General features: G+C 35.3%; 1 protein-coding gene across 3 annotated transcripts in view; it reads right to left on the reverse strand.

Annotated features, from left to right (window-relative positions):
- The window catches only part of ThrRS (threonine--tRNA ligase), a 72,638-nt gene that overhangs the window by 18,265 nt on the left and 35,778 nt on the right, over nucleotides 1-18,595 (reverse strand). For all 3 annotated transcript variants that reach the window (XM_081745853.1, XM_081745834.1, XM_081745843.1), the window contains 6 exons: nucleotides 17,415-17,548; nucleotides 14,941-15,054; nucleotides 13,850-13,993; nucleotides 10,881-11,027; nucleotides 7,850-8,044; nucleotides 3,496-3,566 (listed from right to left, as the gene is read on the reverse strand). In XM_081745853.1, the coding sequence (XP_081601979.1) occupies nucleotides 3,496-3,566; nucleotides 7,850-8,044; nucleotides 10,881-11,027; nucleotides 13,850-13,993; nucleotides 14,941-15,054; nucleotides 17,415-17,548 (805 nt within the window). The remainder of the gene's footprint in view (nucleotides 1-3,495; nucleotides 3,567-7,849; nucleotides 8,045-10,880; nucleotides 11,028-13,849; nucleotides 13,994-14,940; nucleotides 15,055-17,414; nucleotides 17,549-18,595) is intronic.

Here is an 18,595-nt window from a genome sequence, read left to right on the forward strand (position 1 = left end):
AGCTGGAATCGAACCAGGGACCCCATGCACCAGAGGTGAACACTACACTGAGCCACCGAGGCTCTACTATCAAAATACTGTCTAGTAATGAAATATTACTATGGGGACTGGCGAAAGCTTCTACATAGTTGCCCAGGACTTGCATATTTTCTGTTGTTGAACTGTAAGCACGACATCACCTTGAACTATAATATATCACATGAATTAATATGTACGAGTCCTTCATAACTACATCACATGAAGAGAGATGTAAGACTCCAGCGTGTTATTTATCAATGCGTACGAAGTATCAGCTTTAAAGCGCAAAATATTAAAGGAGAGATCATCACGAGATAATTGGTTGAAATCCTAAGTACATAAATGAAAACTTCACATTTAAAAACAGCAAAGGGATACAAGCGAAAACATTAACTTTTTCAAGCATATAACAGCATTTAATACGACATTCCGTCAAAATGGGGATTTCCACTAAAATACGGATTTAATATTTCAACTCAAAAATAAATATAAAACATTGATATAAAATGTTTCTTAAAATATTTTATATCAGTCAAATAAAGAAATACCGTCTGAATTCCCTCGAAAAGAAATGCAATTTTATTGGTTCACGTCATAGGTTCCTGCAGTACGTCTGCCTTTGCGCAGCATAGATGGTGTGCGAAACTGCGTAATTATATCTTTATACGATAATGAATATCTATATAGTTAGGGAAAAAGGATTTCTGAAAACTGATCAATTGCAACACAGATTACCGCGGAGCTTAAATAATAGGAGAAAAATACGAAAAATAATAAACCAGGTGTACTGGATTCCTTATCCACACCAAAAACCTTTCATAATGAGATGGAATAAACTGACTGAACTGAAAGATGAATAGACACACCAGGGTGTCTACTAAAATTCCAAAATGAAATTTCGTGACTTTTTCGTGACCTTTTCTTTACCAAATCATAAGATTTCCTAACATTTTCAAGAGCGAATTTGGGTGCGAATTAGGTCGAATTTTCATCCATGTTATAGAAACGTGGATTTGGTAGCGTCTAAAGCCGGTCATAGACATTTTTGATGGTGAATTTTGACGTTTTATAGAACAAAATTTTCCAATCTGTACTTACATTTGCACAGTTAAAAAAATCGTGACTTTTTCGTGAGTTTCATGACCGTTTTCTGATTTCGTGACATTCGTGACTTTCGTGACCGATAGACACCCTGCACACCCTTCCGGCTAGTAGTGGATAAAGAATATGCCTTTGGTGAACGTGGTCCAGGGTGAAACAAAAATTTAATTTCATCATTATGCACTTTCAGTAATCATCCGTCTTTCGTTTTTTTAAAAACAGGTAAATGCTAGCTATCTATGTATAGAATTTGCTCAAAGGCAACCGTATATACATGTTATTAATTATTATTTGATTACTGACTGTATATATTTCGAATCTCCATAGGGAGCCGCGGTGGCTCAGTAGTCGTGCAGTCATCTCTGGTGCGTGGATTCCCTGGTTCGATCCCATCTCGAGCCAAGTGAGCTCTGTGGTGGACAAACACCACGTGTGAACTTTCTTCATTGCACTATTTCATTCATTTTCATCATCACCATCTCTTTTACCTTGCATGGCATAATCATGGAACGTAAAACCGAAAGATGTAATATTTTCGAGTCTCGAATTAGTAATAGGTATTTAAGGACAAATCTATTTTTGTTAGATTCGTGGATTAGGTTGATTTCACGAGAATTTACAATATAAAATTTACGTATATTTCAAACTTAAAACGTGTGTGTGATGTGAAATAATGTATTTGTCCTCAACACTTCATGCATAGCATAAACTAACATATAAAGGGTGCTCCAATATGTCAATTTAAAGACTAATTAAGATTCCCACATTTTGAAGACTAATAAGAAAAAATTATAGATAGAAAGCTGTTTATTCAAAAATATAAAATGATATTGAAAACAGTTTGTAACTGGGTTATGATCAGATCAACAACGGAAATTTTATTTGTTTACACAACCACTTCAGTGGAAATGTGCTTTTTCACTCCACAAAAGAGTAACATCTTCTGCAACATTTTGAATGATGTTATCTCATGACTGTTGAAGTCTTAAAAATACCTATTGGTTGAAGTTCCTCTTATACTCTCCCAAGGAAGCCCAACAGCTGCAGCACGCTTCCTTGCAGAACATTTTGAAGACTACAAAACAGATTATCCCAAAACCTCAATACTCTCAGGCGTATGAGCACTCTTAGGGCGGTCAGATTATTTGTCTTTTCAATGCTGAACATACTGTTCGGAAATTCTCAACCAACTGCAAGATGGTCTTTCGATCAGGGACGTGGAATAGCGAACTTTAAGCGAAAAGCTCTTTGCATTGTAATCACAAAACTGCAGCTTTTGTAAAACATTTCAACTGCGTACAAGCGATGAGCTTTTGAACAAACCATAATACCAACTGAAAATGGCACAAGAGTGGTGAGTGAAAACGACGTCCCCCACTCTCTCACCAGTTTGACAGCGCTACAGCCGATCGAAACGTGGGAGATTTTATTGGATCACCCTGTACTAGTAGTAATTGTGGTCTTTATGATTCAAATTATATTTCATGAAATGAGAGCTTAAGAGGAAGCCATTATAAGTTAGCTGGGGTAGTGCAAAACTAATTTGTTAACAAATCATTTGTAATAAATTCGGCATTTTCACAGTTTGTATCAGGAATAATTAAATACTGCATACATGATGAAGTTTAATAATTAGTATAGTAACATAATTTAAGCCAATCTCTATAATCGTAAAATTATGAGAACATACTATGCACTATCAAACTCACTCGGCAAGAGAGAGTTTGCTTGAACGTAGGCGGTAGAAAGCAGATTATTGTACCTGAAGTTTAACAGTAAGTCATCAAAAATAGAAAAAAAAAATCAAACTTCCTCAATTTTCTCAATATCCAGATAACCCTTTCGAGTCCGACCCTGTAGACTTCCGATCGACTTCTGGGCGCCTTACATCATTCCCGCAGAAATATGACACAGTATCGTTTTCAGCGGGCGGAGCTTAAAGGACTTTTCAATCTTATTTATCTCATTAACACTGCATATATAAAAGATATATATGTATATTTATTTATTTATTTATTTATTTATTCCGCACGCTGATCATTTTAATTAAAGTAAATACATGAAATAAGTAGAAATCCTCATTATGACAATCAGAAAACAGTCATTTTTCTGAAACAGTACAAAAATGTTTCTCTTTCCCTTTTGTTTTTCATTCCTCCATGTACTACAAATCATTTTGGTTTTCGTTCTCTTTCAGATTTAAAGAAATTTTATCTATACAACTTGCAAGGAAATTTAATTTTAATTCAAGAACTTAATTATTAGGTTTCAAAGTTTTCATAATTTGGATGACTATATGATATGATCCTGTTAAACGATAAATCATCCAAATAAAGCAAACTCAGACTACACAAAACTACTCTTCATAATACTCACCAATGTCCAGGGCAGTTCATAGGTTTTAAAGCAAAAGTTTCCTTTTCCACGTCAAACGAGAACATATTTTCCTGAAGAATAAAATACTACTTTTTAGTATTTTCGATTAATGTTTTCACTATACGAATAAACAGTTAATGATGTACCAGTATTTGTTAACGAGCACTATAGGATACAAATTACTAAGTTAAAATAAGTACTAACCTTGTATCCCAAAATAACATTGTATTATATTAAACCTTACGTTATTATATTATCTCCTCTGGTCTCTTCATCAGTAACTTCTCCCGTTGCTATATTTAGTCTTGATAACTAATCCACATGGGTACATTCTTGAACAACCAAAATTAAGAATACGAAGAAAAATCCAAGTAGAATTAATATCAAGAATACATACATTATTACAACGGGAGAAGAGTTATGATGAAAATCCCAGAGAGGGTTGAGATCATTTAATATAATCTCCTTTAGGAATACACGGTTAGTACTTTGATTTAATTTAGTTACAGGTGTACGTTTTTCGTAAAGCTAGGAATGTACCTGAATCTATCCTCCATCAAGAATCAATGGAAGGTATTTTAAACTTCATGTAAAGACTTCTGAAGAAATTTCAGTGTTAATAATTTTCCATAATCTGACAACCAAAGTAGTAAAATGTATAATTAAACACACAGGTTCTGCAGAAGGCTGTTTTGTGTTTCTGGTAACGAATTCGAACGCTAGATATCAGGAAGCGTAAATACGCCCAAAAGTTTACTGTGGCTAGTTCGAAAATGTTGTGTGACTGCAAGAGGACGGTTGTTGCATGTGTGAGTGGTCGTAAGGCTCAGAAAATTGTGGTCTTTTAGGAGGGTTACATTTATGCCCTTTCGGATATTGGTTATAGTTATAGCCAAATAAGTAAACAGCGTATTACAAAGGATTGTCGTGTGTCAAAGAAAGAGATCAACACTGTTCACTCCAAGAAAGAAAAAAAATAGCACCCCTGCCATTGTTGGACATAGTAAATATTAAAAGCCTGGGTGTACCCCCGACGTGGTGCAAAGAGTGCATTTCTTGGTGCGACGGAAAACCCATTATGTCAAAAAGAAGAGTAGTACAACATTCCGCCATGACCGTAAATCCCATAATTGAGCAAGATTTACATCTGGTAAAGAAGCACAAGGTTCGAGTTTATATGCTTCATCCCTCGCATATCATGGAGAGGAAGGCAAATAGTCAAAAGCTGTAAGAACGCTATCTTGCTGGGGACAGGTGAAAGTTCGTAGTAACCCTGACGGTGCATGGGTACTTCCGTTGGAACGCAATAAGAAGAAGGCTATCTTCTATCGTCTCCATGATTTCAGAAGTTGTTCTAAATGGGTACGTGAAATGTGCGAAAGTACTGCCAGAGGCTTTAAGGTTGTTGCCGGTTACTGCTATAATGACAAACTTACACTACTCCGAGTGGACAAACATGCTAAAATCAATGCAGCTTATTACCAGACGAACATTTTGAGGCCACTATATACAGCCACAATATTCTATCTCTATATGCCAGCAACATATCTCGCGTTGTCATTCGCCAGAACAAAGAATCTAGTAATCCGGTAAAGTTAACGGCGATGTATATGGATCGGAGAACATGTGTCACGGGAATTCATACAATTCCTTTTATAGACATCTTTGTAAAATCTGACCTACTTTTAAGGGTTTCCGTTTTTGAAACTAGCCTGAAGGCGTCGACAGTCGCGCTATTTAACCCCTTCCACTACGATTTATTTTCTGAATTCTGATAATTGAAGTTATAAAAGTGTATTATAGATGGTTTATCATTATATAACTTTCAGAACATCAATATAGTAACCCTACGTGATGCTATAATAGTTTAACTTTTATGACGAGTGTAAGCTCGTCATTGTGCGATTTGGCACCGGGAGGCCATGACGAGCTAGACTCGTCATTTCAGTGCAAGGGGTTAAGCTCGCAAGGGTCAAATACGTATTCATTATCATAAACCTGAAACGACCTTTTGTATTTCAAGCTAATTCAAGATTCTACCGAATCATTTAAACGTAATTACACCACGAACTTGTACGAAGATGAGACAAAATATCTTCTAGGAGCTTCCAAGTTGTGCAGATGATTGAGAGGAAGTAAATATTTGGCATTTCCTCCCACAATACCCATTTAACATCTTTGGTCAACTTTGATTTGAGTTTCATAAGAACTTATTAGAAAACTAAAATGGAATAAGTCATGTAGGTAAGATAAATGGCAATACATATCAGATTCCAGATAAAAAAAAAAGTAACAATGATGAGATGTTTGAGTGCTCCACAGAACACTACTCTACTGCTTACTGTCTTTAAAAACTGGATGATAATCGATAGTGTGTGACAATATCTAAGACGAACTTCTGCAATATTATAAGCGTTTAATGAAAAAAAAAAAAAAAGTAAAAAGATGAGACATACTACGGTAATTGCTGAACAAAATTATATGAGTATGAAAACCTTATGCGTAGTTTTCGAGAAAATCGACAAGAACCAATTTATTTGCAAGTCTACAAAAATTGATACTATACGGGAATCATCAGCTATTATGATAAAACATACTGAAGTGTATCCTCATCAAGCTCTTCATTATGACGCTACCAATATGACAGTACATACTATGATTAATCAGATATAGACCGAACTTATCATTACTAACATTACACACATACTACTTATAAATTAAGCTTAAAACTTTGTACGTATTCGAATGATCCTAAATTCGGGTAAAAGCCTGCTTTTCGAATTTTTATCATGACATAAGCTTGACATATTCGGGAAAATCAGGTACTACAGAAAACTAACAAAAAGGAGGCAGAAAAGAAATTAAACTAACGAAAGAAAAAATCAATACACTTCATATCTATCGTACCCCGTCGCTTAATTTGGAATATAACGGCCTTTTCAGTAACGAAAATCGAATGTGAATTTAGAGCGAAGAAAATTTTAAAAATCTATCACTTCCTTCTCAATACATGAAACAAAAATATTACATACACAAAATCACAAAACAAAAAGGTTTACTTTCAGAGCTTTCCACACTCTTTAAAAAGAGTTCGAGTTCAATTAAAATCGCCGAAACTTTACAAAATACTGGTACAATATTATATCAAAGTGCAAATAAAACAATCATTTATATTTAGGAACCACAAATTCTGTTTTCATATCAGGTCAATCTTAATAATCACAGTCTACGAACTTCTCATTTATACTTTCTCATTTATATAACAGTTTCAGATAACACATTGCTTCCCGTTAGGCGGGAAGATTAAAACGCGAAAACAGCAAAAACATGACAATATGTGAAGATATGCACTTAAAATTTAGGGCAAACATTTGTTCCTAGAACTAAGGAACCCGTGCTTTAACCTTTAAGTACTACGCATGTTTTTTTGTCACATTACTACTACGCGGAGTCTGTCAAAGTCCGAACAATATGTTACAGAAAGACTACCGACACGTTGTTAATTTTCGCATATACACTCAATATAACCTAGAAGGTAGAGGAAGCGACAATTTGGAGAGGCGGTAGAACGGGAAGTTATGACGAACGCGGAGTCTGACATACTCCGCGTAGTACTTACGGGTTAAAAAACTCAGCTCTAAAATTATGGACTAAGAAGATAAAAGATCTCTACGAGTATGCAGAAATTCATGTTCCTTTGGAAAGAAGAGATGAGTGATAGTGTGTTTAATTCCCACTAATGACCTTCTTAAATACACCTTGTGACTTTCAAAAATGGAAACAATTAATTGTTATTCATTATTCTACGATGTAGCTTTTATGTCTTTCTTTTATGAGAAAGAAATGGTTTGAAAAGTTTTACATTCTACTCCGAACGACAAAATAAATTCAGGTCTGAGTATTTAGGGAATTTGGCTGTAATAAAGTACTTATACACCAAAAATTCCAAATTAAACACGTTGAAAATGGAGGATTACCATTAGCTCTATAAAACATCAAGATTACTGAATAAAAATTAGTATATTCTGTTTACAAATAAGAGTAAGATAATTACTGTTTCCTTATTTTGTTCATATTATTAGTTTGCCTTAGTGCCTACTTACCTTAAGGTGACAGGCGCATACCTCGGTGAAATAAAAATGTTTCTACACCGAATTTGAGACGATTCATGTTTATTTTACTATCTTAAGCATTTCTATATAATAGATCACGTTTACTTTAATTTATAAGCAAATTTAGTACAATGTGAGATACACTACATGCGTACATTGTTATTATGAAAATACAGTTATACATTGCTTGTAAACCTTGTTTATGCTTAATCAACTATAATATCAGAGACAGGAGAGCTTACCGAATAATGCTGCCAATGACCTGATGTTTGCCAGAGTTTCGAATTGTAAATGTTTGGAGTAACCACTTCCTGAAACCCTCGTTTCCTGTACTCTGCTTTGATGAAATCAATCAAAGTATTGTATATGTGCGCTCCTCGTGGTTGGAAGAAACAGGACCCAGGACTCAGTTCGTGGAAGAAAAACAACTCTTGTTCCTATAAAGAACATGCTACTTAACATTGTAAAACTCGAAAGCGAATGTGATCTTTATTTAGACTAGGAATCCTAGAGCAATATTTTACTACTGAGCTACATTAACTAAGTTGCCTAGTTAAAATGCGACGTCACAACAAACGGAATATGCAAAAATTTAGAAAGCATGACAACAGTAATATCTTTTCTGTTCCGCTTAAGCAAAATGCTGCTTATAATTTTTATGACTCTGTGTAATTGAGATTACTCAAGTCAAATAATTTTTTTTTAACTCTTGTGCCAATAGTGATTGCAACTTATGGACTGCAAGTAACTGTAATACAGGTAACGACTGCTTTCTCTGAATATTTTAATTGTAATCGATACATTTTTGAAACACGTGTTTCTTGCTCCTAATTTACTCGGTTAATATTCCGAGTGTTGCTACAAGCGAATAATTGTTCCTTTACTAGTATTTATATTTCTGTTATTCATTTCATAGCCAACAATCAATTTTTCATTATGATTTATTTTTTAATTTAGCTACTGTATAAGCAATTTTCATGTACTCAATGCACACAAAAGATAAGCTGGTCCTACTTTGAAACCTCATTCTTCTTTGCAAACCTGTGCTTAGAAATATTTGGTCTAGGAATTAATTCGTGCGGGTGGACAAGAGATGGCGCAACGAACGGAGCGTCCCACAGTTCCGTGTATCCACACATGTGTTGCAAACCCCTGTCATCGCGTATCGTTCGTAGTATAGGGCAGTGGATTAAAGCGTCAACAACACCAGTTTGTAGTTAAGTGAACATAGCGCAATTTGTGCCTGATAAAGTGTTTTTGCGGGGTGTCCTGCTGCATTACTTTAACATGCAGAAAAGTGCGACTGAAAGTCATCGTATTTTGGTGGAAGTGTATGGTGACCATGCTCTAGCTGAGCGAACGTGTCAGAAGTGGTTTGCACGATTTAGAAGTGGTGATTTCGGCTTGGCAGACCAAGAGCGAGCTGGACAGCCAAAAAATTTCAAGACGAAGAATTGACAGCATTGCTCGAACAGGATTCGTGTCAAACGCAGGAACAACTTGCAGCAGCATTAGGCGTTGATCAAACAACAGTCTCCAAAAGCTTGAAAGCCATGGGAATGATTCAAAAGATGTCACATTGGGTTCCACATGAATTGAAAGACAGAGACGTTGAAAGACGAAAAACCATTTGCGAATTGCTGCTTCAACGACAGAGCAGAAAGTGGTTTCTGCATCGAATTATTACGGGTGATGAGAAGTGGATCCATTATGAGAACCCTAAACGAAAAAAGGCCTGGGTGAAACCAGGTGAACCAGGTCCATCACAACCAAAACGAGATATTCACTGTGCAAAGGTTATGCCGTGCATATGGTGGGATATGAAAGGTGTGGTGTACTATGAGCTGCTGCAACCGGGTGAAACTATGAATGGAGAACGTTATCGACGACAATTAATGCGTTTGAAGCAAGCTCTGGCCAGAACACGACCAGAATGGGAGAACAGACATGATAAACTTATTGTTCAACATGATAACGCTCGCCCACATGTCGCAAAACCGGTCAAAACCTATTTAGAAAATGTCGGATGGGAAGTTTTACCCCACCCGCCGTATTCACCAGACGTTGCTCCTTCGGACTACTACTTGTTCGATTGCATGAACGACGATTTGATTGGACAGCGGTTTACTTCTTCAGAAGATATCGAAACATGGGTGTCTGACTGGGTCGCTTCCAAGGATGAGGACTTCTTTCGCCACGGAATCCGTACATTGCCTGACAGATGGGCGAAAGTGGTGGCTAGCGATGGACAATATTTTTCTTAAGGTATTTATGTATTTTGTGTTTGTACTACAGCTTCAATGTGTGCGTACCAACCGCACGAATTAATTCCTAGACCAAATAACTTGGGAGTTTTTGCCCAGTAAACTTGCGATCGTTGGTTCGAGAGGGAGAATGATGTCTTCGAAGTTTAATTTTGAATTTTATCCATTTTCTACCGAAATATCAATATCCTGAATAATAATAATAATAATAATAAATCTGCAATCTTCGTAACAAAAAGAAAAAAAATGTAGTTCTCCCAATCAGCTCTCAGACTACAACAACATATCATGCCTCATTATTTGGGAGATATTTGAATACTAATTGATAGCAACATCTTTGATCATGTTTGGGCTGTCAGTTAATGAGAAGTTAATAACATTCGTTTACTGCCTTTTTTTTTTTTTCTTCCTAGTACGAGTGACAACTCACTATTTCCAATAGGAAATGCGTGCCGCGACCTGACCTTTCGTACTGAGCTGGAACTACACTATGATCTGGTAAAATAAATTATACGTAACGTTCTTTAATAATTAAAATATCGTTATTTCCGAAAATCGGTTACATTACAGTTCTACACGTTCTCGCCTGCTATCAGACATAAATGTTCATAGATGTAATCTGGGCAATAATTATATTTATACAAGAACAATAACCATAATAAACTACAAAACCAAATAGAAATAACGGCCATATTATACATACATTTTAAAGATAAACATGAATAATAATCTCTTTCTCCCATTGTTTTTCTTAATTATGCGTAGTTTCGTGGCTCTGAATACACATGTTGTGCGCGCTATATATTTGCTACTTGCACTTCTTTTGTACTTTTACTGTAAGATGTGTTGTTTCCTACCACTGAGCCATTGTAAAATATTTATGCAAAGGGAGTCAACCTCTCTTTATAAACACATTAACACTAAAGAAGGAATAACGATTCTATTCAAGAAGCAATTGCAATTTTTCCAATACTATGATATGAAATTACGTAACTTAATACTGACATACCCTTCCAATCTTCCTGTGGTCTCTTTTCGCCGCTTCTTCTTGAAATTTTTCCCATTCTTTCAGTTGCTTGTTGTCTGGAAACGAAATACCGTATATTCTTTGCAATGATTCTGCATCAGCCTTACCCTCCCAGTATGTGGCAGAATTCTGAAACAATAATGGCATATTACAGATATGATGAAGGAAATGGTATATTGCCGAAATTGTACCGCAGATTACTAATGTGTTTGCTTCTGTCAGATTTTATTTTAATTATCAATACCAATACACCAGTAGCCCAGAAGTCTCTGCAGATCAACCATTTACTTCTTAGTTAACTGGCGTAGTAGTTATTTAATGGAAATACTACATATGTAAGTTGTTACATTGTGGCAAATGTATTACCAATGAATACTGAAAAATCGAGCTAATTCAGTGAAAATGTTCAAATCTGGAGTAGCTAAACGAATTCGAAAACTTACTTTGATACCACACAGTTCTGTTTTCAGAAGATATAATATTTCCATCAGTATAAATAGCAGGTACATAAGCGTCTCGAAAAACTGCTATCTGATTGTTGTTAGGATTATGTTTAGGAATTAGATCTCTGGACTTTCGGCATCTATGGCATATTAGCTCTTCACATATGTGGGATGACGTCTCTTGGCGATCACACTAACCGAGGAAAGAGAAGGAAGGAAGCAGCCTGGGACCTGTATGTAGGTACCATCCCTGCTTTTACCTGGTGTGAATGAGGAAAACCCAGGAATATCTCACTCAGGGTGGCTGGCCTGAAAAAGCGTTTCACACTTTTTCGACCTAGTGATCCCACCGGAAATCGAACCCGGGATTGCTCGCACCGAAGGCGAGGCGTTAGCGTCTACGTTACGCGGGACCACGGAAGTTGTGTTGTATCTTCCTTATATTCATATATGTGATTTCTTAATAGTTTTCTCGTACACATATAAATCGCTACGTAAAACAAGGTAAAATCTGATACTTTTAAACTGCCTTATAACGAGCAAATAATGATTCTTGAAAAGTACAGCGCTGCAGCGTAATTATACGTCCACTAGCAAATGAGCATATCCTGTGATACAAGATATACATTCTGGAAATAAATAAATAAATAAATTTATTAATAAATTAAATGATGAGATATCACGCCTTTATTATTCTTCTGAAAAATTATCACTTCTGCACACAATGGTTTCTCAAGCCGCAAAGACGATATATGTGTTAACAAACGAACAAATCTATTATGTTTGTATTTATTTTGTGGATGCATTTCCATTCCATTTTGTCAATCGGCTCATGAGCAATTTATATGGATTAAATTATTACGAACTACAATATTCGTAATATCGAAAGTTTACTGTATGTTGTATAGGTTTTTATGACTAACAAACATTTTTTGTTAAAATACAGGGTTTTCATAAAGTCTAGACGGATTTAATTTGCTTATAATTTTCATTAAAATGCTCATAATGAAATCAAATAAAGTGCAAACGGTAGCGGAAGTATTAAATTTTTACCTGTAATCTGCACCAGCTCAGTTCATTCAGCGCCACACCTCCAACTGGGCGCCATTTACGTCCACACATTCGCGTAGGCCCGACCGCTTGGCCGCCAAGATCACCCGACCTTACCCCCTGCGACTTCTGGCTTTGGGGTCATGTGAAAACGGAAGCTTATGCAAAGAAGCCAAGTGGTTTGGAGAACTTAAAGGACAAAATCAGGGCGTCTGTGGCTGGCATTTCGGATCAAACACGGCGGAACGCTGTGAGTGGATTCCAGCACCGCCTACGCGAATGTGTGGACGTAAATGGCGCTCAGTTGGAGGTGTGGCGGTGAATGAACTGAGCTGGTGCAGATTACATGTAAAAATTTAATCCTTCCGCTACCGTTTGCACTTTATTTGATTTCATTATGAGCATTTTTATGAAAATTATAAGCAAATTAAATCCGCCCAGACTTTATGAAAACCCTGTAGTATAACATTTGTAATTTTACTTTGTAGGTGAATTGTAAAAATGTAAACTATAGAAATAATTTAGATTAAGATTAGAATTTACATATAATACACACTATTATGAAATTTATATTTTTTTTGTATTTTGTGTGAAATTTGGTAACATTGTAATATTTAGGTTATAAGTTTCTCATTATTATATTTTGTAGTTTTAAGTAATTCTAATGTTTTATGCGTATACAATTTGGTGTTAAATATTAGCTTCGATATATATAATTTATTTAATTTACAATTTTAAATATAAATTGACGCGAAGATTAATAATAAGGATAGAGCATTATATTCAAGAATATATCTAAAAGTACACATGAATTTGTACTTCGTATGCACACACTATTGAACAGGAAGTATTAGGAGAAGTACATATACATTTAATACAATGAAAAATGGTACTTTATTGTTTTCATTAAATTAAGACAATAGTGATTTTAAGTTTAGTATAAAATCAAATTTAACACTCCAATAATAAACAAACTCCGTAGTAAAAACAGGATATCTCAAAATCATAAGTGTTAACTATCCTACGACAGATGCTTCTGGAGTTCTAAAAATTTTGTCTTAAATGTTGTATTTTATTAATTTTAGTCTGTATTATATTGCAATTTTTCATTATAATTTCTGTTTAATTGTATGCACTTCTCCCAATGAGGCTTAAAAAAAAACGGATTCTATTAAGATAGTTTTTATGAAGACTGTCTACTACACATGTTCTGCAAGCAATTGATTAACTCAACGATAAAACCTTTTGATTCTGTGGCCTCATCAACCACCCCTGGTAATCGCTGAATTATAAGTTGCTAAATCAATATTAGCTGGTGATGATTAAATATCAGTAGACAAATCTACGCGACTTTCCTGTACCTGAGTGTTACTTAACAATCCTATACTATTTAGCGACTGTCATTCCCAGAATTTTGGAAACAATCATTGTACATCGTGAAATATAATTAATACATACCTTGGTAACTTTGAAAGCCTTGACTTTTCCAGTATGCCTAACATGAGGACCACGACATAGATCTATTAATGGACCACAACGATAGACTGTAGTAGTTGGTGTGTCCACCTTCTCATTCAGTATTCGAACTTTAAATGGATTATACTGAAACAAAGAAATAATGATATACTAAACAATTTGCAAAACATAGATTTTAATGTGAACTCTATGATCTAAGAGATCAAATATAATGTCAAAAGTATTAGATACAGATATTACATATAACTATATTACTACCAACCTACTCGTGGCCTGATGGTAATGTAGGTGGTTTTGTGTACATCATCCCAGGCTCGGTTCCCGGAGGGTTATCGAGAAATTCTTGGATAAAAATCTGTGCGTGGTTCGAATCGTATTTTAAGCAGCGCGTACCGTCTCATATAGCCCTGGGCTGAAAAAGAATGTTCAACTCAACTCCCATAAAGACCAACCAACCAATTTATTGTATCATAGGAACATACTTTTTTTTTGGGGGGGGAGGGGAAAATAGGTAATATAGAATTAAATAACCTTAAAAATCGTCACTCGCACAAATGCATAAGTATAAAACACAAAATCCACTATGATGCTTAATGCTTGTTAAGTATTGTTAAATTGTAGTTGCGCACACAATCCTAAAAAATTCTGTTCTCCTCCTGCTTAAGATTTTACAGTACATGCACATACTAAGCTCGTGTCTAGTCAATACTTTAAAATCAGGAATATTTTTCTGCAAGTAAATCAATTCATTGTCTCGTCTATTTTACACTGGCAATCGAAAACATAATATATTCTTACTGCATTTTATCAACTTTCTGAGCCACTTTTCATTCCCTTTATTATTATTATTATTATTATTATTATTATTATTATTATTATTATTATTATTATTATTATTATTATTATTATTATTATTATTATTATTACTGAGTTTTCATATCTATGCCATATTAAAATTACTTAAGAAAAGCTTTTAAAGAAAATTTCCTTGTAATAAAAGTATTTTATAATACGAGAACTTAGAAATGTTTCAGAAATCTACCTTGGAATATATTCATCACACACCAACTTACCTTAAACATTTCAAGCAAATCCTCCTTGGTCATTTCTAACCGTTCAAATGCCTGTTTCTCTTTCACAATACTTTTCATTACATTCTCTATCGCAGGAAAATCAGTATTTGAAACCTGAAATAAAAGAAAAGCATAGAATAGATCAATATTTTATATCGCTCCGGATTTTATATTTATATATATATGTATACATATATAAACAGACTGTCCCATAATTCGTGTGTAAACTTTAATTTCATAGTACTCAGTACTCGTAAAAGCTAGAACTGTAAACTTTGCAGGCTATTTAGAGGAAGGTCAGAAGATTTGTTGGATAGCAAAACGAGATCACGGGTGATATAGTCTACGGAGTTACAGGGTTAAAGGTCAAAATGCGATTTTTTCCTTATGGGATTTCAATGTTAAATAGTAGTATCACATGCCATTTTTTTAAATATCCATCTCCGGTAGCAAAAATTGGTATATCGACATAAATTTTGATCCGAAACAATGGGATAACGAGAAATGTGGGCAATCGTGACCCGGTGACCTCTAGCAGGTCATCTGTGACCCTTGAGGAAAAAGTTCCCTTTTCAACAGCTTATTGTACACAATTAATTCAGTTGAAGATAATGTTAAAAACCGTATGTATAAAGAATCTACCGAACATACTTTTTAACAAAGTGAAGATGTCAACAATATCATCAGAGGTCAAAGGTCACGTAGTTAAAATGTCATATTTGATGTGTTAACAAGTAAGAAACTGTGACATTGGAAATAATGATTTGAGGTGCCATAGAACATATGCATAAAGGTCCATCCAAAGGAGTGTGTATGGACATAGGAAAAAGGCCAACAATGTCCTTAAAGGTCAAAGGTCACGTAGTTAAAATTTCCTGTTTGGTGTGTTAGCAAGTATGAAACTGCTATGTTTGAAAAATAATTTGAGCTACCATAGAACACATGTATAAAGGTCCTTCGAATTGGTGTATAGGGGCATAGGATAAGGTCAACAATGTCATAAAAGGTCAAAGATCACGCAGTTAAAATTTCATGTTTGATGTGTTGACAAGTATGAAACTGTGACGTTAGAAAGAATAATTTGATAGGTTGTGTTGGCACCAGGATGGAGCACTCTCATTATGACAACAGTATGGAACTGGTTGGACCAGGTATACTCCAGACGTCGCTAGCCAATTGAATCGCCATCCCGCTCTCCTAACCTTACCTCAGAAGACCTTTCGTGGGGGTATTTAAGGGTAAAATTTATTTCCGCAACATTAACACTCTACAGGATCTGAAGAATATGGTTTCTGAGGAATTATTGATGTTTCTCATGAATTTTACAAAACTGTGTGAAAATATGTCTTTCCGATTACAGGCCTGTATTAACAATGATGGCATCCAAGATATTCACATAATACAAAACCGATATTAAAGTGTGTGTGTTACAAAATAAATCATCTATTTTTGTTCTTATGCCGATTCTGCTAGAAGTTACGACAAGTCAAAGTATAGTCTACTACTTATAGGTTACCACGTACATTGCTTTCTGCTTTTAAGTGTTTTATTATTTTCTGCCTTTTAGTGCTTTTTTAAAGTCACTTCATTTTTTTAGTTATTATTTTCTGGCTTTTAGTGCCTTTTTGAATTGTTATTTTTGTTTTACAAGCTTATCGAGCTATGAAGGACGCAGTCACAGACGATCCACGCACTCTATTCACCAGATTTGGCTCCGCGGGCTTCTTCCTGTTCCATCGGATGTTAAGGGACTTGAAAGGCAAGCGTTTTGCCGACGTCGACGAAGTCAAACACAATGTCACAACGGCATTAGCAGGTATCAGAGGCTGAATTTGCACAGTGCTTCCAACAATGGAATGAATGTTTGGACAAGTGCAAATGCATGGATTATTCGAGCGTAATTTTCTTCTTCAGCATTCCCGTTTGTTACCTCGTCCTCTTACATTGCACGTTCTTTTCTCTGCCAATGGATATTATTATTTTCCAGATTAAGGCAAAATACAATACGATTCTAATCATTGGAAGTTATAGCCAGACATAGCTTGAACCCTGCACGCAATGCCACTCATGAAGATGATTTACATAATTATGATCATTATTTTAGCAAGGTAAAAGATAGTACGATTCTAATCCTTGGAAGTTATAGCCAGAGTTTAAAGCATATAGCATAATGCTAAACTCATGAAGATGATTTACATGATTATCATCATTATTGTAGCAGTTATATTAGATCTTGGAAACTGTCCACATGATAGATATCAAAACTACATAAACTCTTGTCGTACGATGTACAGTATGGATACTGCTACAACTTCAAAAAGAGGAATTCCGGACGTCAATCCAGAAAATTAGTTTATAGTTCCTCCTTTTAATCTGGAAGTAAAAATCTGAGTATCATTACCAATTTTGCTAAAAGTCCACACCTAGACTAACGAAATACGCATGAAGTTCTTAAATCCTGAAATATAACCTACCTGTTGTTCTTCAATAAACATATCGTAATAATAACCATTTTCAATAGGAGGGCCGTAACACAAACATCCACCATACACTCGTTCCATTGCCTCTCCAAGAATATGTGCTGAGGAATGCCAAAACACCTGCTGAGCTGCAAGTACAACATTAATGTTTTTAATACAATATCTAATTTCTGGCTTGTCAATGATAACTCTAAATACTAGCTTAGACTTCTTTCTTGATCAAACAGAAGTAGAAGCCTTACATGACAAACTTGGAATATGTACATAGATAATAATGGCAACATTCACATAACACTACAACAGATAATCTTTAAGAATTAGTAGCACTAAACTACAATTGTCTTGTGTTGGTGCTGGGTTGGATGACTGAAAATATATTTCACTTCGGATGGGAAAAAAAAGTAGTGGGACATGCATACAATTAGTGTTTTATTATAAAATTTCGTACCTTATGGGAAACTGTATAAATGATTTGAACATTACTAAACGATTCATATCTTCACAAAATAGCATATTATCATTCGATTTCAGCACCTACGACCATGTCAGCCCGTCATGTATAAAGGATGGCGTCTCTCGGTGATCACATTGCCAGGGGAATTGGGAACGAAGAAAGGAAAGGGAAGGGAGGGAAGGAAGGAAGGAAGCAGCTGAGACCATTATGTTAGGTACCATCCCAACACTTGTTCAGTGTGAACAAAGAAAAACCAGGGAAACCTCACTCAGGATGGCTGGTCTGAAAAAGCTTTTAAATTTTTTCGACCGAACATCTCTACCAGGAATCGAACCCGGGACCGCTCGCACCAAAGACGAGAGCGTTAGCGACTACGCTCCACGAGGTCACCATATTATAAGGAAACTGAATAAATGAATAACTAGAAAAATGAATATCTGAGTAAAGTACTCCCGCTTCTCATAGTGTTCTGGAAATGACAATATCACCATCAGTATCTACATTATAGCAAGGAAATCTCCTTCGCCACTCTCTAAGAATCGTCATACTAGTATTTTGGATAAAGACTGTATGACTTTCACTTTAACATGTAATGCTACACTCTCAAATCTGAATTATAATTTAGTTGAGAAAAAGCAGAAACGCTACTACTCACCGCAAAAAATATATAGCAGAATTTTCTTCTACATGCAACAGGTAGCGCTTTCGGAAGATGCTACTT

This window comes from Thermobia domestica, chromosome 2 (assembly GCF_964235325.1).
Source record: "Thermobia domestica chromosome 2, izTheDome1.hap1.1, whole genome shotgun sequence".
In the NCBI taxonomy this organism is placed as follows: domain Eukaryota; kingdom Metazoa; phylum Arthropoda; class Insecta; order Zygentoma; family Lepismatidae; genus Thermobia; species Thermobia domestica.